This window comes from Aquarana catesbeiana, linkage group LG09 (assembly GCF_042186555.1).
Source record: "Aquarana catesbeiana isolate 2022-GZ linkage group LG09, ASM4218655v1, whole genome shotgun sequence".
Taxonomy (NCBI): domain Eukaryota; kingdom Metazoa; phylum Chordata; class Amphibia; order Anura; family Ranidae; genus Aquarana; species Aquarana catesbeiana.
The window spans coordinates 268,259,484-268,285,343 of record NC_133332.1 but is presented as its reverse complement, the minus strand read 5'-3'; the positions used below and the strand labels follow the sequence as shown (position 1 = coordinate 268,285,343).

The following is a 25,860-nucleotide window of genomic DNA, read 5'->3' as shown; positions in this document are numbered from 1 at the left end:
TTACCAAGCGACAGCCAAAAAACCTTAAGTATTTAGGGAAGAAAAGTAAAGAAGAGTGGATCAACATCCCTCCCAAGATGTGTGCAAACTTGGCAAGAAAAGCCTTACCTCTGTGCTTGCCAACAAAGGTTTCTATACCAAGTACTAAGTCATGTTTTATTTTGGGATCAAATACTCATTTTGCTCACTGAACTGCAACTCAATTTATAACATTTGTATTGTGCGTTTTTTCTGGATTTTTGTTGATATTCTGTCTCTATCATTTAAAATACACCCGTGATAAAAAATTATAGACCCTTTGTTTCTTTGTGAGAGGGCAAACTTACAAAATCTGCAGAGGATCAAATAATTATTTTCCCCACTGTATTTATGAAAGCCCCCGATTCACAGTGCCATGTGTGCGCTGCATTGGTGTGTGTAGCAATAAAATGATGCAGGTATACACAGCATGTTACAAAGCGCAGCAGTCTGCTGCCACTTAGTTGAGTTGAATCAATGTAAGTTTTTAAAAAATTGAAAAAAAATCAATAAATAAGCTCTTCACTGTGTTGTAACAATGGATTTTGTGACAGAGAAACATTGAGAACACAGAGTCCTTAAAGTGGATGTAAACCCAATGTCACCCTTTCTAAACTACCATAGGGATTACCTATAAGGATATACATGCCTCCTGTATGTATCTTTACCTGTCAAATGTCTCCCCTCTGTCTGTTATGAGAGCCGAAAAACTGCATATCCTGTGGGTGGGTCTGTTGTCTGGAGCTCGGTGGGTGGAGTTGTGATGTCAGTAGACTCCCCGCCCACCTCTACACTCCCCTTGTCAATATGCATTTTCTCCTGTGTATTTCTTACACTGAACTTCTGCTATGATCTCCAACATCCAGTGAAAAGACAGGAAAGTAACCACATGACTTCAGCATGCCAAATCATGCTGAGGTGTGGAACAGCCAATCCTTGCAGAGCTGCTGAAGAAAGGAGTGGGGGTGGGAATTAAAAAATAATGCAGGTCTTAGGCTAGTGCACGATATGTAAATCACCTGTCACTCACAGCAAGGGGGAGGATTTGACAAAGTTTTTCTCTGTCAAGTTTTATCTCACTGAACAATAAAAGAGGATTGGTCAGAGCTGGATTAACTCTTTGTGGCAAGACTGGGCTCAAATGATAGGAAATCTTATACTCTACATTATGATATAAAAAAAAAAAAAAAAAAAAAAAAAAGTTCGGGTTTACATCTACTTTAATCTTCTTTCTCTCTGCAGCACTGCTCATTGACAAGCTGAAGTAATAATAAAACAATGTTAGCAATCACTTCAGTTGTGCATGAACAGTGACATTGAACGATTTTTTATCACTGAACGATTTTTCACATTCTATTCAATGACATCAATCGGTATGACAGTTGGTGGGAAATTATGGTATTATACTATAATACCACAGCACCACCTGCTGCATAGATAGGTATAATGCATCCAGTATTGTCAGTTTATTAACAACTTTACATTACATGCTGCTGTCTGGCCCAATTAGTAACATCCTTTTGGGTTCCTTTCAGCCCTAGTTTGTAATTTGTGTCGTTGGGTTACTTGGATCACACCAATTCACTGATGAGTCAGCAGCTAACTGGCTGATGCCAAGTTCTTTTATTCTTATAATTTTTTTTTACATACTACCAAGTGAGGTCCTTAACAATTTTTGTTTTTTTTCTAGACGCCTCTATATTAAAAAAAAAAAAAAAAAAAAAAAAAAAATATCGCATGTCTCATAAGAACATAAGCAGTTCTTAAAGTCTAGCAAAAAGATAGAAAACCTAAAGAGACACCCACTTAGATTTCTCTCTTTTAATTGATGTCTCTTTTAGGCCTTGTTCACATGGGTGAACTTAAGCGTGCTCCCGTGCAAAGGGCTGTATTTGAACTGCACGGAACGCTCAAGTGTTCTGGAACACCTGTACATCTTGTGCAGGCAACCACGGCCCTTCAGGCGGGTATAAGTACACCCATGTGAATGTGGCCTTACACTTTTCATGAAGTGTCATGGACATGTTATAAGGTCATCCTGGACTTCCTGAGGTATTGATTGATGAAGCCTTCATTGGATACATTTTTGGCAATTCCACGTTTTTCAGTACTACGGGTTTGCTTTTAGAATTATCCATGTCACATGTGCCAACAATTTCCTGCTTCCCGCTCCCTCCTCTGCCCTTTTTATTCCATAATGCATACATATACAAAATAAAAATTAAATCTTACAGGAAACATTCTACATGCACAAAAAAAGATTCCATCCATCGACAGGCAAGTTTTCTAATGAAGATAATTTACCTCTTCGAGACTTGCAACCTTTGTCAGCCACTCCTTAAAAAAAAACAAAAAAAAAAACAAAACAAACAAAGGTCAGGTCAGAGCAAGCACTATAATTAAATGGCTGCATTTTAGATCACCGCAATTAGCACTTTTTTGTCAATTTATGGTAAGAAAGTACAAACTGAATGTGATGCATGATGTGTGGAGGGGTTTGGGGAAGAGAAATGGGAGTTTAGAGTGGCAATGGATCATGCACATTTTAAATAAAAAAGGGAGTGGGCAGTGAGGGGTTAAGTGAAAGAAAATAATGGATTGGGGGATAGAAATAGCTGATTGGCAGTCTATTGTGGATAAGGCAACCTGACAAAAGCGGATCATGGTGGGTAGTAGAGAAGAGAAAAGAGTGTCAGATGACTGAAATATCTAGATTGAACTCAGGCAAAAATGGAGCGGAGCAGTGGCAAGGGAATAATTTAATGTGGGTAAGTGATCAACTCTAAACGCACAACATCCCTAAGTAGTCAAATGGAGAAAGGTTGTAGCAATATGGGTTTTTTTAGGTGCCAATACACAAAGAATATGAGAAAAAGTAAAGTGACATCATTTATTTATATACAAGCTTTAAATTCATTAAAAAATAGGACGTATAGACGCATCTCCGTTACACGGTCACAGTATATTCACATATATAGTGGTATAACAGTTGCCTTCCGTCACTTGTCCATGAGCCCATTGCCCTCTGATTGTGCTGAACTACCAGTTTAGATATTTTCCCAATTGACCATGATCTGCTCATACTAAACCACCTCCATCCACACTTCACAAATCAGACCTCACTCTTCTTCCTCTTTTTTCCACCCAGGTCTTTGACCACATAACTTTCTTATGAAGAATGGTTGTAGAAATATGGGATTTTTTAGGTGCCATTGAACAAAGAATATGAGAAAAAGTAAAATGATTTATTGATATACAAGGTTTAAATTCATTAAAAAATAGGAAGTATAGATACATCTCGGTTACACCGCCATAGTATATTTACATATATAGCAGTATCACAGTTGTGTTTCCAACATTTTTACCTGTCAAGGCTTCTTCAGGGAATTTTGGTGACCACTGTTAGTATAGAAGCTATATCAAAACAAGTAACAGGATATTACAAGATGTCAGATATATTAAATGATGTTACATCAATCAAATACATTACTAACATACTTATAAATCATGTACTGGCGTTCCTCCCTCTGTGGTGATGCTTGTTGTTGGTCTTTCCCAGCCTGTCTTTCTAGCATAGCCTGACGGTCCTTGTAGTCTCATCGGCGGCTCCGGCGCATTTGCAGTGGCATCTTTAGTGTCCGCACCCGGCCGATGACGTCAGCCGAGTGGGAGAAACAGAAGGCCGGCAGCTCCAGCGCTCAGGCTGCTTGAGCCAGGAGGGTGCTGCTTGCTCCAACACACGCCAAGTTCAAAAGTATTCCTGCATATACTTATTTGGAAATGCTCAGGTAAATAGCAATACTTAGGAACATCTTATTGTTAAGGTTAATATAGACTAGTCCTACCTTTACTTTTTTTTATACATGTATTTGCCAGATAGATGGTGCTTTGTGAGTCGATTTGTCAATAGCATCAGTCTATTCTTTTAACTTACCAACAGCTGACTATTTGGAGCTCTTAGATTGAGCCTTCATTGTTGGGCATTACAGCAGCTGTAACAAATTAAATTACTTTAACCACTTTCATACCCAAAGGCCGTCATATGACTTTCAGTGGAGATTTTTGAATGATGCCTGCAGCTACAGGCATCATCCAAATATCGTTTAGAGCCAGCGATTCTGAGCACAATAAGAATGATCATATCAGCTATTCAGCTGCTTGTTATTAGCAGCGACGGGAGGGGGCTCCCCACCCTCCGGTGCTTCTCCGGGGTCTCCCGTGCGATCAGGGACCCGGAGAACGAATTGGCCGTCAGTGGAAGAGAGGCATAGAAATTTCCAAGGGACAGATGGTCCCCGGCAATCTCTATGATCCTCGGAGGCCCAGGCGTGACGTTATAACGTCACGTCCAGGCCGCACAAGTAAACAAAGCCGAGATCTCGGCTAGAAAAGCATCAGATCGTCAACTTTTTTTTTTTTTGATTTGATGCTTTCCAGCCTGGAGGAGAGATGTGGGGTCTCTCCATAAAGAGGACCTGTCACGCACCATTCCTATTACAAGGGATGTTTACATTCCTTGTAATAGGAATAAAAGGGATCAAAAAAATTTGTTAAAAGGAAAAATAAAAAAAAATAAAAAATTAAAAAAAAAAGGTGCCCCCCGACCGCAAGCTCGCACACAGAAGTGAATGCATAGTAAGTTGCGCTTGCATATGTAAACGACATCCAAACCACACATGAGTTATCACCGCGAACATAAGAGTGAGAGCAATAATTCTAGCACTAGACCTCCTCTGTAACTCTAAACAGGTAACCTGTAAAAAAATTTTAAACCATCACCTACGGAGATTTTGAAGTACTTAAGTTTGGCGCCATACCACAAGTAAGCACAATTCTAAAGTGTGAAATGTGAGGGATTTGTTTACTTGGAGTAACATCTGTCACATTATACAAAAAAAATGGGCTAACTTTACTGTTTTTTCTTTTTTTTTTTTTTAAATCATGAAAAAAAAAAAAAAAAAAAAAGTGTTTGTAAAAATGACTGCGCATATACCGTGTGACATAAAAAGTTGCAACGACCGCTATTTTTATTCCCTAGGCCCTAGGGTGTCTGCTAAAGAAAAAAAAAAAAAAAAAATTATATATATATATATATATATATATATATATATATATATATATATATATATATATATATATATATATATATATATATATATATATATATATATAGTTTGGGGGTTCTGAATAACTTTCTAGCAAAAATAATTATGATTTTTACAAGTGGGAGAGAAGTGTCAGAATTTGCACAGTATGGAAGTGGTTAACCTAAGTTATATAAATGGCTAATTGCCTTGCTTTTACCAGGTAAATGTCACACCTTGATCCATCTGAATTTCAGTCCTTGAGTGCCCGTCATCGGCTTTGGACTCAGGAATTAGGCGCCCCCTTGTGTCTGTTCATTTAATTACATATGTAAGTTTAGAAGCATTTGGTACTAGTCTTAAAGAGGAGTTCCCATTTTAAAAACAAAATTAAAAGTCAGCAGCTACAAATACTGCAGCTACTGACTCAATAAAAATTGGACACTTACCTGTCCCACGGTCCAGCGATGCGGGGGATAGAAGCTCTACTCGTCTCCCCCTCTGTTCGGAGGTGCCGGCATTGCAACTGTGGGCACCGGCTGTGGGTTCACAACCAGGCACCCACTGCGCATGCGCGAGAGGCGCCGCGCACTGTGATAGGCCGCTCAGTCATCTGGGACCTGTAATGTGTCCCAGATGATTGACAAGAGGGAGGGGGCAGAGCTGATCCCTTCCTACGCCGAGGGAAAGTGATGTCACCAGCCCAGGCACTGAAGGAGGCAGACTACGAGGGACCCCCCTAGCAACAGCCATTTAGAGGTGAGTAAAAAAAAAAAAAAATAAATAAAACATTTCCAAATTTTTTTTTTTTTTTTTTTTTTTTTTGGAACATTCATGCTTTTTTTTTTTTTTTTTTTTTTTTGGTGGAACACCACTTTAATTTAATGGTATACCTGTTTTTGGGTGTAACCCAATACTCACATTCAGTATATTTATTTACTATAGCTTGGTCCTTTTGCGTCTCCAGCGGTCACACCATACCTGGTTGTCCCGCATATCCTATATGGGAATGATCTCAACCACTGGCCACTAGTTTTGGGTAAGCCTATGATGATCTGACACACTAAATAAAATGATTTATATGTTAGTAATGTATTTGATTGATGTAACATCAGTTATTATGTCTGACATCTTGTAACATCCTGTTACTTGTTTTGATATAGCTTATATGCTAAAAACAGTGGTCAACAAAATACCCTTAAGAAGTCATGACAGGCGAAACATGTTGGGAACACGATTGTGATATTGTTCTTTATATACTATGGCAGTGTAACCAAGACATGTCTATACTTTCTATTCCTTATTTAAAATTTTATTAATATTCTTTGTGCAATGGCAGCTAAAAAAATCCCATATTGCTACAACCATTCTCCATATGAAAGTTATGTGGTCCTAGGAGGAAAAAAAAAGAGGAAGGAGAGTGGGATCTGATTGTGAAGTGTGAAAGGAGGAGGCTAAGCATGAGCAGATCATGGTCGATTGGGGAAATATCTAAAATGGGAGTTCAGCACAGAGGGCAATATGATCACAGAAGGCAGTGTTTGGAGCTGACCATGGAGAGGGGAGAGAGACTGCAAAGTGTCAGGTACTTGTTGTCAAGTTGTGAATGGGACAGTTTAGTGGAAATGGATCATGTTCCATTATGAAAATATGCAAGGCAGGATTTGGTCATTGGTCAGAAGCAAGCTGGTATCCGCCTGTGGACCATAAGTTAAGGAGGCAGAGTAGAAGCTAAGAAGCACAGCTGGAGGGGTAGAGCTGGCTAGAAAGGGGTAGTGTTTAACACAATTTAATAATAAAAAAAAAAATCTGCCTTTTAATTTTAATAACAAAACATGACGGAACCTCTTTGGCACCCCAACTAAATGCTTCCATCCGCCAGCCACACTTCCTGGACTCCAAACCGTTCCGTGCAGATTGAGAGCCAATACCAGCTCTTTTTACCCCAAGCATCGTACACAGACAAGATGTAAGGTAAAATCCAAAAGAAAGACTGTTTATTGAACAGAAATGCAGGCTTTTTATACACTTGAACAGTAGGCCAGTCACCACATGAACAATAAAAACAAATGTTTACCCAAAACATCACACAATGGGTCAGATAACGAGGTAGGGCTGACTCATGGCTAAATCCCTCTAGCAACTACTAGCTGACAATGATACAATTAACATGCTAATTAACTCACCCCTAAAACCAAACTGGGTGACTCAATGTCCAACTAGACAATGTTGTGATCAATCAATCAGATATCCCCACTTCAGGACAGACTTGCCGACACCAAGCTCACAAAGTACACTACACATTATCATAAGTTCAACAGTAGTTTGCTACTGTTGTTAGGTGAGTGAATTAGCAATGCAATGGGGGATCTCACCCCATCTCATACTAGTAGATAACAGAAGACCCAGGGCTTTCCAGATCTCATTAAATCAACTTTTATTTTCACATACATCTGTTTACGGAGTTTAAGGTTGGCAGAGACTATCATGGCTTCCAATTGTTAAATGTAATAATGTCCTTTTGCATTATATAACAGAACATCTTCCTAAATGCTTGTAGCTCCCTTAAATGCCAGGACCCACAGTCAGGAGGCTAGCATTCAGTTCCCTCCGAAAGCCTCTGTCCCAGGCAAGTCTGTCACAAAACATGTCATACTTACCTAATCTGTGCAGCTGGTTTTGCACAAAGCAGCCCCAATCCTCCTTTTTTCAGGTCCCCCGTCAGGGCTCCTGGCCCCTCTCTCCTGCCAAGTGCCCCCATAGGAAGCAGCTTCCTATGGGGGCACCCAAGCAGGCTGTCGCCGACTGCTGTGTGTATTCATTCACAAAAGGAGCGTGGCTCGGCCACACCCCCGCTACCTTATTAGCTCACTGGCTGTGATTGACAGTAGTGGAAGCCAATGGATCACACTACTGTCTCAGCAAATGAGGAGGAAGAGACCCAGGAGAGCCGTTGCTCTTGTGCGCATCGCTGGATCAAGATATCTCTGGTAAGTATTAGGGGGGCTGCTGCAAGGTAAAAAAAAAACCTTGAGCCTTTACAACCACTTTATTATGCGCTTCAAGACATTTCTCCTGTGAGTCCTGAATTATAAAGATATTCTACAGAAAGCCAGGCAACATGCAGATATCAAGTTGGATGGCTCAAAAATCTTTTTCTTCCTAGATTTCTCTGCAGAAGTACAGCACCAACGTGCTAAGTATTCTGACGTGAAAAAAATACCGTGTCAACTGGATCCCACTTATTTCACCCTTTACCCAGCTATATTGCGGGTAAACCATGGAGATGCTCATTGTCCCTAGTCTTCATGATTGTTGCCTGTATCCTGGACTCCTTCACAAGGGACGTTGTTGAGCAATAGTTGCTTATGGTCTGTACTCACCATTTAGGAGAGTGGTAGATGTCAGCCATATGGTTATCGACACAAAAACCATGGGTCCTCAGGTAGATGCTTTGTTCTCATGGAGTGCAAAGGGGCCAAGTGACCCGGTAAAAAAGTTGGCTATGTTGACCTCACTTAAACAGTTCTCTACTTCGATAACCTGCCTGCAGGAGACTCATCTTCACCCAGATACTCTCCATTACTTGAAAGATACTCAAGTCAGTACTCAATATCCTTCCACTTACACCTCCTATTCTCGAGGTGTATCCATTTTGATTGCCAACAGTGTTGATCTCTCCTGCAGACAGGTGGACTCCTCAGATAAATATTATTCAAATTCTGGTCAAGTGACTTCAGTCCACAATGCTTTTGCAAACTATGTTCAGGAACTAGGCTTGATAGATATCTGGAAGGTACAGTATTCAGGTGTACGACATTTCTCATGTTTCTCCCATATTTACAAGGCTCCATCATCAATCGATCTGGCCTTAGAAACCTTCTCGTTACTGCCTCTAGTCTCGGACGGCATGTATGCAATCCAAGGTCTTTTCGATCATTCACCTTTAGTTCTAAAATGGTTGCTCAGATCAAATCCTGCACGCACTTTTTGGAAGGTGAACCCCTATTGGTTATCGCTTTTTCCCCCTATTCAGAGGAAATTATGAGAGACTTATCGGTTTACGGTTTTACTAACAAGCCCACAGTAACCCTCCCTATATAAATGGGATTCTCTATAAGGCCCATCTAAGAGGGATTCTCATTTCACAAATATTGAAAATTAAACAAAAATCCAGGAGTTGGGGGAAAGACTTATCAGCTAAAGCCTTGAGGGCAGAACACCAGTATAATATTAATCCTACTACAGAAACCCAACACGTGTGGTTGCAGAGTCAACAATCATATGCTTCTCTTTCCCTTAAGGAAGCAGAACATAAACGTTTCTTCCTTCAACAGCCATATTTGGAGGAGGGAGAGAACACATGGAATTTATTGGCCACAGTAGTAATGGCCCAAAAACAGTTGGCTTATGTGACAGAGTTACAAAAAACAGCAACTTCTGTGGTACATACCACTTTGGATAATTCCTTAGAATCCTGTGATTTCTTTAAAGGTCTGTAAAAGTAGCAAGGTGTCTTATTCGAATGAGGGTTTAAAAACATTTCTTGATTCTATCACATTGCCAGTCCTGTCTGATGCTGATAGAGAGGCCTTGGATAAGCCATTCACTCTAGAAGAGATGCAAACCGTAGCTATGGGTGTCCTCAATAATAAAGCCCTGGGGGCGGGTGACCTTCCAGGAGAAGTGTACAAAACATATGGTAAAGCACTTCTGCCTTTGCTACAGAGTCTCTACCTCCATTCATCATTGAGGCGGTCATCATTGTATTGCCTAAACCTGGTAAATTCCAGAAGATCCAGAATCTTACTGTCCGATCTCTTTACTAATATCGGATGTTAAGATTCTAGCAAAAATACTGGCTACAAGACTGTTAAAAAGTATTGCTAAGAAAGTACACCCAGATCAATCTGGATTTATTCCAAATAGGTCAACGACTATAAATATCAGGATGTCTATTTTTAAATATGCGAATTCCAACTGAAAATAATGGTAATAGAGCTGTCTTGTCGCTCAATGTGGTTAAAGCTTTCAACAGCATAGAATAGAACTTGCTGTGGCACGGTTTACAGAAATTTGGGTTTGGGTCCAGATTCATAAAATGGGTACAACCTCTTTATGCAGCGCCCATAGCGAGCGTACAGGTCAATAGTGATATTTCAGACCCCTTTCCATTACAACGAGGCACAAGACAGCGTTGCTCCGTCGCCTCTCCTCTTTGCACTGGCCCTTAAACCGCTGGGAGCAGCCATCCACCAATTCCCTGACATTAGTCTTATACACCGATGACATTTTGCCATTTTTGGTCGATACTAAACAATCACCGACAGCCTTTATGTCCCTTATCACCACATACAGTTCCTACTCAGGTTTCACCAACAATTGGGACAAATCAGTTCTTTTGCCCTTAGATCCCATTTTATCTGAGCTCCCCATCTACTGCGTCCCAAATAGCAGTAGTGTCATCCTTTAAATATTTGAGTGTTGTCATTACCCCACAGATTCCTGACTAAGTAGAAAGGAACTTAAACCCTGTTCTTGCGTGTTTACCACCTGTCGACCTTGCTATAGCCGAATGATGGCTATAGTACAATCACCCAGTTCTGGGACGCCATCATATGATGGGTCCCGTGAATGCCCTGAGCGGCGCGCTCTGTGATCGTAGTGCCCTCCTGACACAGTTGATCACAGATTGAGGTAAAGAGCCAATCAGCGGCGCTTTACCATGTGAACAGCTGTGTCTAATCACAGCTGATCACGGAGGTAAACAGATGCTGGTTATCGGGACTCCTTTCCTCTCCTCATGCGGACAGCATGAGGAGAGGAGAAGAGAGCTGATAACCAGCTTCCCTAAAAAGGGACATCTACACTGATAATCAGGGCACTGATTATCAGTGTCCCGATTATCAGTGCAGTCCCGCCAGGGCTGGCAATCTTTGCACACGCATGCTGCAAATCTGTGCTCACCAGTGCTGCCACTCACTGCCCATCAGTGCCACATACCGTAGGGAAATTATTTGATCCCCTGCAGATTTTGTAAGTTTGCCCACCTACAAAGAAATGAAGGGTCTGTAATTTTTATCATAGGTGTATAATAAATGATAGACACAGAATATCAACCAAAAATCATGATACAAATGTTATAAATGGAGTTGCAGTTCAGCGAGTAAAATAAAGTACTTCATCCCCAAGCAAAAACATAACTTTGTACTTAGTGGAGAAACTCTTGTTGTCAAGCACAGAGGTAAGGTGTTTATTGTAGATCGTTACCAGGTTTGCACACATCTCAGGAGGGATTTTGGTCCACTCTTTATAGATCTTCTCTAACTCTTTAAGGTTTCTTGGCTGTCGCTTAGCAACTTGAAGTTTTAGCTCCCACCATAATTTTTTTTTATAGGATTAAGATCTGTAGACTGGCTAGGCCACTCCATGACCTTAATTTGCTTCTTCTTGAGCCACTTCTTTGTTGCCTTGGTAGTATGTTTCGGGTCATTGTCATGCTGGAAAACCCATCCATGACCAATCTTCAGTGTTCTGGCTGAGGGAAGAAGGTTCTCATCCAAGATTTTACAATACATGACCCTGTACATTGGCCCCTCAATGGGGCAAAGTCAGCCTGCACCTTTAGCAGAAAAACAGTCCCAAAGAATGTTTCCACCTCCGTGCTTGACTGTAGGGATGGTGTTCTTAGGGCCATAGCATTTTTCTTCCTCCAAACACAGCGAATCAAGTTAATGCCAAAGATCTAAATTTTGGTCTCATCTGACCACAGCACTTTCTCCCAATCCTTCCCTAAATCATTTAGATGCACATTGGGAAACTTCACACGGCCTGTACACACGCCTTCTTGAGAAGAGGGACCTTGCGGACGCTGCAGGATTTCAATCCATGCCGGCGTACTGTATTACCAATGGTTTGTTTGGTGACTGTAGTACAAACTGCCTTGAGATCATTCACAAGCTCCTCCCGCATATTTCTGGGCCGATCCTTCACTCTTCTCATGATCATCCTTATCCCATGAGGCAAAACCTTGCATGGAGCTACAGATCGAGGGAGATTGATGGTTATTTTGTATTTCTTCCATTTGCAAATAATCGTTCCAACGGTTGTCTCCTTCTCACCAAGCTTCTTGCTGATGGTCTTATAGCCCATTCCAGCATTGTGCAGGTCTACAATCTTGTTCCTGACATCTTTTGACAGCTCTTTGGTCTTACCCATGATGGCGAGGCTTGAATGGAAGAAGGATTCTGTGAAAAAGAGTCTTATACACATAACAAGTTGTTAGAAGCAACTTCTTAAAATTCACAGGACTAACGCGAGTACCACATGAGCACATACTGTAGTCAGTCCGTGGTAGCCAGAATTAATGTTGGTTGGTAGTGGATCAAATACTTATTTTACTCACTGAACTGCAACTCAATTTATAACATTTGTATCATGTGTTTTTTCTGGATTTTTGGTTGATATTCTGTCTCAATTATTTAAAATACACCTATGATAAAAATTAGACGCTTCATTTACTTGTAAATGGGTAAACTTACAAAATCTGCAGGGGAACAAATAGCTATTTTCCCCACAGTATCACAGCCGCCCATCAGTTCCGCCTCAGCAGTGCCCATCAGTGCCGCCTCATCAGAAACCATCAGTAAAAGAGAAAAATTACCTGTTTGCAAAATTTTAAAAAGTTTATTTTTTTGTTTATTTAGCAAAAGAAAAAAAAAACCCAGTAGTGATTAAATAACACCAAAAGAAATCTCTATTTGTGTGAAAAAAAAAAATGATAAAAATTGTTTGGGTACAGTGTTGCATGACCGCGCAATTTGTCATTCAAAGTGCGACAGCGCTGAAAGCTGAAAATTGGCATGGCCCGGAAGGGGGTAAAAGTGCCCATTAGGCAAGTGGTTAAACAAACCGGGAAAACATGGAGCAAGCTTCCCTTGCAAGTGGTAGACAGGTCCAATTTGGTGAAAATAGTGTGAATTCCATAATTACTATAGCTTCTCCATAACTGTCCCGTATGGCTTCCACTGCATTTTTTCCGTAGAGTGGACTCTTTTGCAACCTCATCTGGAAATATAAATACCCTAGAATAAGGCTCTCCACCCTACAACTGCCCAAAGATGGGAGTGGCTTAGCAGTACCTTACGCTAAACTGTATTTCGTAGCTTCACAATTGCAACATTGGTACGGTTGGGATCAATTTTACCTTCAAGACCCCATTCAGAATATTCTCTCTCAGTTTAATGCAACCCCACCTGTTCAACTAGTAGTCACACAATTTCCATCTCAAATGTACAGTGCCTTGCAAAAGTATTCACCCCCTTGGCTTTTTACCTACTTTGTTACATTACAGCCTTTAGTTCAATTTTTTTTCAATCTGAATTATATGTGATGGATCAGAACACAATAGTCTAAGTTGGTGAAGTAAAATTAGAAAAAGATATACATTAAACTATTTTTCAGAAATAAAAAAAAAATGATAATTGGCATGTGCGTATGTACCCCCTTTATGAAGCCCATAAAAAGCTCTAGTGCAACCTTCAGAAGTTACATAATTAGTGAAATGATGTCCACCTGTGTGCAATCTAAGTGTCACATGATCTGTCATTACATATACACACACCTTTTTGAAAGGTCTCAGGGGTTGCAACATCTAAGCAAGAGGCACCACTAACCAAAGACTGCCACGAAGACCAAGGAACTCTCCGAACGAGTAAGGGACAATGTTGTTGAGAAGTACAGGTCAGGGTTAGGTTATAAAAAAAAAAATATCCAAATCTTTGATGACCCCTAGGAGCACCATCAAATCTTTCATAACCAAATGGAAAGAACATGGCACAACAGCAAATCTGCCAAGAGACGGCCGCACACCAAAACTCACGGACCGGGCAAGGAGGGCATTAAAAAAAAAGAGGCTGCACAGAGACCAAAGGTAACCCTGGAGGAGCTGAAGAGTTCCACAGCAGAGACTGGAGTATCTGTACATAAGACAGCAATAAGCTGTTCGCACCATAGAGTTGGGCTTTATGGCAGAGTGGCCAGAAGAAAGCCATTACTTTCAGCAAAAAACAAAATGGCACGTTTTGAGTTTGCGAAAAGGCATGTGGGAGACTCCCAAAATGTATGGAGGAAAGTGCTCTGGTTTGATGAGACTAAAATTTAACTTTTAGGCCATCAAAGAAAATGCTATGTCTGGCGCAAACCCAACACATCACATCACCCAAAGAACACCATTCCCACAGTGAAACATGGTGGTGGCAGCATCATGCTGTGGGGATGTTTTTCAGCAGTCGGGACTGGGAAACTGGTCATAGTTGAGGGAAAGATGGATGGTGCTAAAAACAGGGATATTATTGAGCAAAACCTGTACCACTCTGTGTGTGATTTGTGGCTAGAACAGAGGTTCACCTCCCAGCAGGACAATGACCTCAAACACACTGCTAAAGCAACACTTGAGTGGTTTAAAGGGGAAATAAGTATATATGTATTGAAATGGCCTAGTCAAAGCCCAGACCTCAATCCAATAGAAAATCTGTGGTCAGACTTAAAAGATTGCTGTTCACAAGCGCAAACCATCCAACTTGAAGGAGCAATTTTGCAAGGAGGAATGGGCAAAAATCCCAGTGGTAAGATGTGGCAAGCTCATAGAGACTTATCCAAAGGGACTTGGAGCTGTGATATCTGCAAAAGGTGGCTCTACAAAGTATTGACTTTAGGGGGGTGAATAGTTATGCACATTGACTTTTTCTGTTATTTTGTCCTATTTGTTGTTTGCTTCACAATAAAAAAATAAAAAATAAAAAATAATAAATCTTCAAAGTTGTGGGCATGTTCTGTATGTTCTGTAGTTGTTCACCATCCATCCAGTAGATCGGGACAGCCTGTCTGTTTTCATCCGTTCCCATCCGTTTTCACCCGATCTCCTCATAGAGAACAGTGGGGCTCCGAGAGGTCCGTCCCTGCACAGTGAGCAGAGATGGAGCTGTCATCCGCCTGCTCAGCGGGGATCAACGGAGCAATCCCCCGCTGAGCTAGCGTGGTCCATCCAGCGGATCCACCCTGTGTGAAAGGGGCATTAGCTGTAAAATACATTTTTCAGCATTTTTTTTTTTTTTTTTTTTTAAGCAAAACTATACTCCCACAAAATTTATGGCTCAAAAACACTGATAAAACGCTGAATATCCGTGTTTTTCAGTGGTTTTTTTTTTTTTTTGCATTTTACAGCTTTTATCAGGAGTTAGAGCATTTTTACAGCTGAAAAACTCTGCTCTTAATACCCACTAGTTCTGGGGTTTTTTCCAGCCATAAAACGCCTCTGCCAAAAAACGCTGATGTGTGCATGAACACATAGGATAACATGCTGGGGAGTTTACTAGCTGCAGAAAAAAATGTCTGAAGCCAAAAATAGCAGCTGTAAAAATGTCCAGTGTGCAAGTGGCCTAAAGCTGGCTACACAGTATATAATTTTTGTTGTTCGATTCTCTTTATATTTACCTTCAACTACAGTGAGGCAAAAATGTGTTTGATCCCCTAGCTGCTTAGCGATGGTCTTGTAGCCCATTCCAGCCTTGTGTAGGTCTACAATCTTGTCCCTGACATCCTTGGATAGCTCTTTGGTCTTGGCCATGGTGGAGAGATTGGAATCTGATTGACTGATTGCTTCTGTGGACATGTGTCTTTTATACAGGTAACAAGCTGAGATTAGGAGCACTCCCTTTAAGGGAGTGCTCCTAATCTCAGTTTACATGTATAAAAGACACCTGGGAGCAAGAAATCGTGCTGACTGATAGGGGATCAAATATTTATTTCTCTCGTTAGAATGCAAATCAATTTATAACTTTTTTGAAATGCGTTTTTCTGGATATTTTTGTTATACTGTCTCTCACTGTTAAAATAAACCTACCACTAAAATTATAGACTGATCTTTTTTTGTTAGTGGGCAAATGTACAAAGTCAGCAGGGAATCAAATACTTTTTTCCCCTCACTGTATGTAGTGCCTGACTACATACAAATTGAAAGCGTTTAGGTTTTACCTCATATTATATGGTTTTTGTAACTCTAAAGGAAAAAATCTAACAGATAATTGTATAGTGTGTATCCAGCTTAATAGGGTGGTCACCTATTGAGTACTAGCTGCTTTTTTCTTTGTTGCTTGTAAATTGAGCGCTGTTGCCTTAAGAGTTTATGTGAAATCTCCATTAACAGCTGTAAAACATTGTAATTTTGAATATATATAAATTAGAAGTGTATTTCAGTTGGAGGGAAGTGTGTTTAAAGTATTGAGTGTTGCGATAGTGATGCTCGAATTGGTTCCACTTCAAAAGGTGGGCCTTTTGTTTATGCTGATCACACCTCACATTGTAAACAGCAGCCTTCTTTGACTCATCTAATCAGGCTGTGCCCAAAATACATATGCTAAGTACAGTGACCAATTAGGGAGAATTATATTTGCCACAGTAGAGAAAGAAGGGGAGGGGAGGATATAATGCTTTGGCACCAAGCTATGGGTCTCTGTGTGGGGACACACAGCAGTTACCATGCGCGACCTGAAGTGGAAAGGTAAACTAGCTCCATACTTGTACATTGTATTGAAAAATATGGTTGCTGTGGGTAATTGTAAATATCATATAAGCCAGGGGACTTATACTGTACATTGTGTTATAAACACTGTCTAGTGTGTAATTTGTATATATTTTGTAACCCAATCAAATGTGTATTGTGGATGGCACTACCTCTTGTGTAAGATCTCTCAGATCTAGATGTGTATATGTGCATTATTCTACAATGACTGAGATGTATGCACATTTACACTTAACCTAGGCAACAACGCTCATGGTTTTTATTTACGGAAAAATTGGTAGGGTTTGATTCTTGGAACAGGGCGGGTCTGAGGTTCCTTTATCAATTATGTGATAAGGATGTATCATTACCATTCAATGTATTAGCAGAACATTATCAACTATCCAATACGTTTTTCTATCAATATTTACAACTATGCCATGCTTTATAATCAATGTGGTAATGGTGCAGCGCTGAACGAAATAAAGTCCGTAAAAAATTAAAAAGTTCATAAGTAATCGAAGTGGTGTTCCATGCTGTTAAACGATGCATGGAAACTGTCACCAACACCCAATCACACTGACTCTTACCCTCAGGTAAAGGCATATACAGTAGGCAATAAGTATCATCCGATGGCAAACTCAGCAATCCTCCATTCTAAGGATGTCACCTTCAACAGAGCGATTCACTAGCACCGATCAGCAGATAATGGATGCTAATCCAGGAGTATATTCCACCAGCAACCCTTACAAATGTCAATGGATACTCCACCACGACAAAAAAAATAGGATTTTTAATACAGCTTACCTGTAAAATCCTTTTCTTGGTGTAAATCACGGGACACAGAGCAGTCATAGTAATTACTATGTGGGTTATATGCCACCTATAGGTGAATAGACACTGGCATACCCAGAGACAGGAAGTCCCCCTTTATATAACCCCTCCCATAAAGGAAGTACCGCAGTTTTGTAGCAAAGCAATGTATATTCCAGCAAGAGGGGAGGGACCTCTGTATCCCATGATGTACTCCAAGAAAAAGATTTTACAGCCGCCAGACGTGAGGACCTATACTGCTGCCTGCAGTACACTGCAGCCAAATGCGGTATCCTCCTGCCGCCTTACATCCATCTGGTAAAATTTAGTAAATGTTTTTCCTGACGACCAAGTCGTGGCCTTGCAAACCTGAGCCATGGAGAGGTCTGGTGACGCACTGCCCATGAAGCACTTACTCCCCTGGTAGAGTGCTCTCTAATTTGAAAAGCTGGAACCCTTCTTTTCAATCTATAAGCCTGAATTATAACCTGATGAATCCATTGGGAAATAGTGGATTTTGGTGCTGCCTGCCCTTTTCTGGGCCATCTGGCAGCACAAACAAAGCATCAGTCTTTCTTATCTGAGCTGTCACCTTCAGATAGACCCTGACAGCTCTCACCATGTCGAGAGAATGTAAATTTTTCTTCTGCAGAGCGAGGTTCTGGGAAAAACTAAGGCAAGGAAACATCTTGGTTCAAGTGAAAACTGGACATTACCTTGGGCAAAAGGTTGGATGAGGACAAAACATCACCTTGTCCTTATGAATAATTAAGTATGGCTCCTTACAGGAAAAAGCTGCCAATTCTGACACTCTCCTTAGCGATGTTACTGCCACCAAGAAAATCTACTTCCTTGTCAAAAGGATCAAGGGAATATGGTGCAAAGGCTCAAAGGGTTGTCTTTGCAAGACCGATAAAACTAGATTCAAATCCCATGGGCACAAGGCTAGCTTAATTTCTACTCCCAATTTTAGGAAGGCAAGAATTCTCCCTAGAACATATTTTCGAGGATGCCATCTCTTGGCTTCACACCAGGAAACATAGGACCTCCAGATCCTATAATAAATGGCCCTAGAGGTCGGCTTCCTTGCATTAATCAGGGTAGTCACAACTGAGCCCAAGAGCCCCAGATCCTTTAAAATTTGGGTTTCAATAGCCAAACCGTTACATTTAGCGATTGTACAGTGGGGACGGAAAGTATTCAGACCCCCTTAAATTTTTCACTCTGTTATATTGCAGCCATTTGTTAAAATCATTTAAGTTCATTTTTTTCCTCATTAATGTACACACAGCACCCCATATTGACAGAAAAACACAGAATTGTTGACATTTTTGCAGATTTATTAAAAAAGAAAAACTGAAATATCACATGGTCCTAAGTATTCAGACCCTTTGATGCGACACTCATATTTAACTCAGGTGCTGTCCGTTTCTTCTGATCATCCTTGAGATGGTTCTACACCTTCATTTGAGTCCAGCTGTGTTTGATTATACTGATGGGACTTGATTAGGAAAGCCACACCCCTGTCTATATAAGACCTTACAGCTCACAGTGCATGTCAGAGCAAATGAGAATCATGAGGTCAAAGGAACTGCCTGAAGAGCTTAGAGACAGAATTGTGGCAAGGCAAAGATCTGGCCAAGGTTACAAAAAAATTCTGCTGCACTTAAGGTTTCTAAGAGCACAGTGGCCTCCATAATCCTTAAATGGAAGACATTTGGGATGACCAGAACCCTTCCTAGAGCTGGCCGTCCAGCCAAACTGAGCTATCGGGGGAGAAGAGCCTTGGTGAGAGAGGTAAAGAAGAACCCAAAGATCACTGTGGCTGAGCTCCAGAGATGCAGTCAGGAGATGGGAGAAAGTTGTAGAAAGTCAACTATCACTGCAGCCCTCCACCAGTCAGGGCTTTATGGCAGAGTGGCCCGACGGAAGCCTCTCCTCAGTGCAAGACACATGAAAGCCCGCATGGAGTTTGTTAAAAAACACCTGAAGGACTCCAAGATGGTGAGAAATAAGATTCTTTGGTCTGATGAGACCAAGATAGAACTTTTTGGCCTTAATTCTAAGCGGTGTGTGTGGAGAAAACCAGGCACTGCTCAGCACCTGTCCAATACAGTCCCAACAGTGAAGCATGATGGTGGCAGCATCATGCTGTGGGGGTATTTTTCAGTTGCAGGGAAAGGACGACTGGTTGCAATCGAGGGAAAGATGAATGCAGCCAAGTACAGGGATATCCTGGACGAAAACCTTCTCCAGAGTGCTCAGGACCTCAGACTGGGTCAAAGGTTTACCTTCCAACAAGACAATGACCCTAAGCACACAGCTAAAATAACGAAGGACTGGCTTCACAACAACTCAGTGACTGTTCTTGAATGGCCCAGCCAGAGCCCTGACTTAAACCCAATTGAGCATCTCTGGAGAGACCTAAAAATGGCTGTCCACCAACCTTTACCATCCAACCTGACAGAACTGGAGAGGATCTGCAAGGAGGAATGGCAGAGGATCCCCAAATCCAAGTGTGAAAAACTTGTTGCATCTTTCCCAAAAAGACTCATGGCTGTATTAGATCAAAAGGGTGCTTCTACTAAATACTGAGCAAAGGGTCTGAATACTTAGGACCATGTGATATTTCAGTTTTTCTTTTTTAATAAATCTGCAAAAATGTCAACAATTCTGTGTTTTTCAGTCAATATGGGGTGCCGTGTGTAATTAATGAGGAAAAAAAATGAACTTAAATGATTTTAGCAAATGGCTGCAATATAACAAAGAGTGAAAAATTTAAGGGGGGCTGAATACTTTCTGTCCCCACTGTAAGGCATGATGGAATACCGGACCTTGCGAAAGCAAGCCTGGACTGGAATGGAAGAGTCTGCATACCAGTTTCGCTGGCTTCCCTTCCTCCTTGATCCTGCGTAAAAGCCGCAGTAGGAGCTGAATTGGGGGGGCGGGGGGAATGCATAAATCAGTGAAAACTGGTCCCAAGGGGTCACTAGCGCGCCTGTCCCAACTGCAAGCGGATCCCTTGTCCTTGACACAAAGCTGTCCAACTTCTTGTTGAACCTGGACGCCAATAGATTCATGTCCGGGGTACCCCACCTTTGGCATATAGCTGAAAAAACCTCAGGATGCAGGGACCATTCCCCCGGGGACAACTGTTGTCGGTTCAAGAAGTCCGTCTGCCAATTCTCAACCCCCGAAATGAAGACAGCTGACAGGAAAGGCGCATGCTTCTCTGCCCATGTCAGAATATGGTCCACCTCCCTTTGGGCTGCCTGATTTCTGATACCCCCTTGGTGGTTTATGTAAGTCACAGCTGTGGCATTGTCGGAGTGTATCCTGACAGGACAACCCTGCAACCTGAAAGTCCAAGATATTAGAGCCAGACGCGCCGCCCGTATCTCTTGAATGTTGATGGGCAAGGCTTTTTCGGTCTCTGACCATTTCGCCTGGACAGTGGCCTCCTCCAGAACCGCTCCCCAGCTCAAGAAGCTGGCATCCGTTGTTACCATCTTCCAGGTTACCGGCATAAAGGATTTCCCCTTCTACAAATTTCTGGTTCTCAATCACCAATTGAGACTCTGGCATACCTTTGGGGATAGATACATTGGGTAGTCCAGAGCTTGGACCCTCTTGTTCCAAGCAGATAGAACACGGTTTTGCAACAGTCTCAAATGAAATTGGGCATAGGGAAACGCGAAGCTACCATTTTCCCTAGCAACCTCATGCAAAGGCGAATGGAGGGATCCTTTTTTCCCTTGACTACACGGACCAGATCTCTTATAGTCCTAACCTTCGTCTGTGGCAAAAAGATTCCTTTCTTGGACGGTCTATGACCAGACCCAAGTATTCTAGCCTCCTTACTGGCTGTAAGGCTAGCTTCTCTAGGTTGAGAATCCAACCCAAACATCTCCAACTCCAAATATCTAAATGTGCTGGACACACTACAGTCTAGCCGTGTAACCGACTGATCTATAAGCAGCAGGTCATCTAGGTATGCCATTATTGATACCCCGCACCCTTAATCTTGCCAATACCGGGGCCAAAATCTTTGTGAACACCCGGGGGGGGGGGGGGGGGATGGGGGGGTGCAATGGCTAACCCGAAGGGCAAAGCCACGTACTGAAAATGACGCTGTTCTACCTCGAATCGCAGAAATTTCTGGTGAGTGGGGTAGATTGGCACATGCAGGTATGCATCTTTGGATGTCTATTGATGCTAGAAATTCTCCTCCTCTCAGAGAGGACGTGACTGACCCGATTGACTTCATGCAAAAAGAGCGGATGGTTAAGGGATTGATTTAGATCTTTGAGATCTAGAATGGGTCTGACATCTCCATTAGGTTTTGGCACTGTGAAGAGATTTGAATAAAACCCCATACCCTGCTCCTCTGTTGGAACTTCTGTGATCACACCTTGTGATGTCAAGTCGCCTTCCAGTGCCTGTAACAAAGACCTTCTTTTTAATGGGTCTCTGGGAACAGTCGATCTTAGAAACCGAAATGGTGGAAACTCCCAAAACTCTAGCTTGTAGCCTAGAGATACTGTGGAGATGGCCCATCTGTCCTGGATTTCTTCCTGCCAAACTCCTGAAAACAGCAGAAGCCTTTCCCCCACTCGAGCAAGTGGGGACGCCCCTTCATAAGGAGACTTTAGGACTCTGCTTTGTATGCTTCTGCCCCCAGTTCTTCTGCTGTCCTTGTGCTTGACCTTGAGGCTTACCTCTTGAACTCGATGGCAGAGGCCATCAAAACTGCCTGAAGGCTGCAGCACCTAGTGCTGGGGAAGAAGAACGTTTAAATGAAGGACGCTTACTCCTCCTTTTAACTGGTAAAAGGGCACTCTTATCTGAAATTTTTTGGATATACTTATCCAAGTCATTTCCGAACAACCGTTCCCCATGAAAAGGAAAACTTGCCAATAGCTTTCTGCACTACAACTCAGCTGACCAATGCTTCAACCAGAGAATTCTGCGCATATGCACAGATAAGAGGGCAAAGCGTGACCTGTTGAATAGAATCTTTAAGGGTGTCTATTGCAAAACATAAGGCCCTTGGCAGTTCCACTAACTCGTGGCCTGCTTCCCCTTGAGCAGGGACACTTTTAATGACTTGCTTGAGCTGCTTGCTTGAGCTGGTCTTGACAAGGGATTGACAAACCCCTATTGCTGCTACTGCAGGCTGTACTGCTGATCCAGCTATAGAAAAAAAAGAGGCTTCCAGTAAAGATTCCAGCTTCTTGTCGGCTGGATCTTTGAAAACTTGGACAATGTCTACTGGACAAGTTAGGCTCCTATTTACAGAGGAAATAGCAGCATCCACTGCTGGCAAACTCAATTTTTTTAGTAAATTTTTCCTCTATTGGATAAAGAAGAGAAAATCTTACAGGAGGGACAAAATGTCGATCTGGGTGATCCCAGTCTGCATATATTAGTTGCTCCAGCAGTGGGTGTAAAGGGAAAGCATTTGGGCCTGTGAAGGCCTCAAAGAATCCAAAGAAGAAAAGGTGGCCTCAGCCACTTCCGCTGGGGGCAATTTCTATGCTGAACGGACAAATTTCGTAAGGGATTGGAACAGCAGCTTTTGGGATTGCGAGGCTGAAAAGGCTCCTCTAAGATTGAACCCTCAGAAGAGTCATCTGCCTGCCCCTCTTCCCGATCACCCCATGGCACCTCAATGTCATTTGCTCATTCATGTTCCAAAACTGGAAGGTCAGGAGGGGGATAAGGGGACCTTTCGCATTTTTTCCCCAGACTGGGAGGCCGACGCAATCATGTTGGCTATTTTTCCCTCCAACCCAGCTAATGCTGAAGCCAAATCAACCTTGGTGACGTATGCAGAGGCTGAAACTGATGTAGCCACTATGCCCGATAGCCTCAATGGCTCAGACTGGCCAGTTGCACCTGGCCTTTCTGGTGAGGATAGTACTGTGGATGCATGACTAGGATCCTCAGATCCTGACAGCCACGCTCTTGTGCTCCTCCCTGCTGTATTTCCACCTTTCTTTCGGGAAGACATAGTCCTAAGTACAAAATGCAGAGGTACTCACAATATGCACCCACTGCTGAGCTGTAGTCCAGCAAAAAAATGCCGCTATCACTGTTCAGCCTAATGGACCGTAGACGTGCCTTTAAAATGCCTGTATCCACACCTATACAGCGCTTGCATGCCCCAGTATACTGTGTCCCTCCATCAGCCACCAGACTCGCAGAGTCACAAACTTTATAGCCTGCTGCGTGCATGCACGCTCGCTCCCCACGTGCACGCCGGCCGCGCCTAAGCCACGCCCCTACGTCCTGCTGCGGCCTATTTCCAGCTGACCTTCGCCCGCGCGTGTGTGTATATGTGTGTACGAGGTGGTCCCATCTATTGGGATAGCCCTGGGGGCTGAGTACTGTGGGGAGATGCTGGTCGCTCCGCTCCCACCCCCGTCAGGACCAGCCTCTGGGGGAGAGCTGCGTGCCTGTGGGTAGAAGGTGGGAGGTCCCAGGGAACTGGCAATCAGGACGAGGAGTAATGCTGTCTCCTAAAGGAGCGCTGTAAACAGAAAAAACATGACAAGCAGGTATGTTACAATACACCCTCTAGTGGTGAAAAACAGGCAAGGCATTCGCTACTCAGAAGAAATCATTTGAAGTGAACATAATGTGTTCCTTTTCCAGGTTTTTTTAATTCATTGTGGGTTTTTTTTGCTTTGTTTTTTTTTTAAACTTAACATTCCCGCTGCAGAAAACACAGCCAGACCCAATCTTCACCCATCGCGGCGAGCTCCGTCATAAAGACCATCAGAGACTGGGTCCACCTTAATGTGGGGTCCACTCCTCTGGACCTGTATAGCACCTTGCAGGAAAGCACCTTGGTCAGAACACTGCACAGGGTTCCATTACGCAGGGTCCAACGCCATAAGGTTGCATTACAGACAAAAACCTCAAGGAATATTCTTTCCTTTTTTATGAGGCTTGGGTACCATCCATTTCTGGCTGACAGCTTTTTCGAATGGATCCGATTGAAGTCCAGGATTCCTAATATAAACCTTCAGACTTCCAAGTATGCTCCAAGAGCACATGTAATCCATGACCATTACCTTGAAGACCCTGGCAAAAAAAATTGATGTACTTTCTGTATGGGAGGGATTATATAGAGGGGGACTTTGGGTTTGCCAGTGCCCATTCACCTATAGGTGGCGTATAACCCACAGAGTAATTACTATGGCTGCTCTGTGTCCTGTGATGTGCGTTAAAGAAATGCTCTCAAAATATAAATGAAACACTCCTCATTGCGCAGACATACCAGTTAAAGGTTTATTGTAAAAAAGGGAATATAACTAACATTCTCATAGTAAGATCTTTGCATATAGAAACGACCAGCGTTTCTGGGTTGGAAACGCTGGTAGTTTCTAGTTGCGAAGATCTTACTATGATGAGTGTTTCATTTATATTTTGAGAGCATTTTTATCGTGGTGGAAGTATCCAATGACATTTGTGCGGATTGCTGGTGGAATATCTGCTCATCGGTGCTAGTGAATCTGGCTTTGGTGGGAGGTGACACCCTTAGAGTGGAGGATTGCTGAGTTTGCCATCAAATGATAATTATTGCCTATATGCCTTTACCTGAGGGTAAGGGTCAGCGCGATTGGGTGTTGGTGACGGTTTCCATGCACGATCGTTAGATAGCATAGAACACCACATCGATTACTTATGAACTTTTTAATTTGTTACAGACTTTAATTTAGTTCAGCGCTGCACCATCACCACATATCACTGTTTATGGTCTCCAACAATACTGTTGCTAGCTGCTGTATGTAGGATTTTTTACACCAACCCTAGCGCAATAGATTTGTAGTTTTTGATATAATCAATCTACAATTTTGTCCATGGCATTATCTACAACATGTACCAAACAAGGTTTAATAGGCAATTTATACTATACTATCTAACAAGCAGTAAGTGCTCATATACAGGTTAACAGCCTCTGTTTATGGCAACAGGATATTGAATCATTGGATAATGAGGGGTGGACTCACACATTGGAAATTTTAACAAAGGTATCCTTATCTTTGCAATGCCTGACTCAATTATTTATTATCCACAGAGTGCATTATGTACTACAGAAATGGCATTCTGGGGGAGGGCCGCATCTCCGCAATGCCACAGATGTACTTCAGCCATGGGTACCCTCATACATATGCTATGGCACTGCCCCAAACTATATAGATATTGTAAATCTATTTTGGTAATCCTTAACTCCCTATGTTTTACACAGATTCTGCTAGATACCAAATTTGCTCTCTTGGGAGCGATCCCAGAGGATGCGCTCCGAGCTGAAATATGGAAAGGGGGATCATGAAGGAATTTTTTTCCCCTGCTGGAGCAAATTTGATCATGCTTTGC

At 42.2% G+C, this 25,860-nt stretch overlaps 1 protein-coding gene across 6 annotated transcripts in view; it reads right to left on the bottom strand.

The window, feature by feature from the left end:
• GOLGA1 (golgin A1) overlaps positions 1 to 25,860 on the bottom strand; it is a 271,860-nt gene that overhangs the window by 176,967 nt on the left and 69,033 nt on the right. For 4 of the 6 annotated variants that reach the window (XM_073600326.1, XM_073600327.1, XM_073600328.1 and 1 more), the window contains one exon: positions 2,323 to 2,355. The exons of the other annotated variants lie outside the window; for them this stretch is intronic. In XM_073600326.1, coding sequence (XP_073456427.1) covers positions 2,323 to 2,355 — 33 coding nt within the window. The remainder of the gene's footprint in view (positions 1 to 2,322; positions 2,356 to 25,860) is intronic. 6 annotated transcript variants of the gene reach the window in all.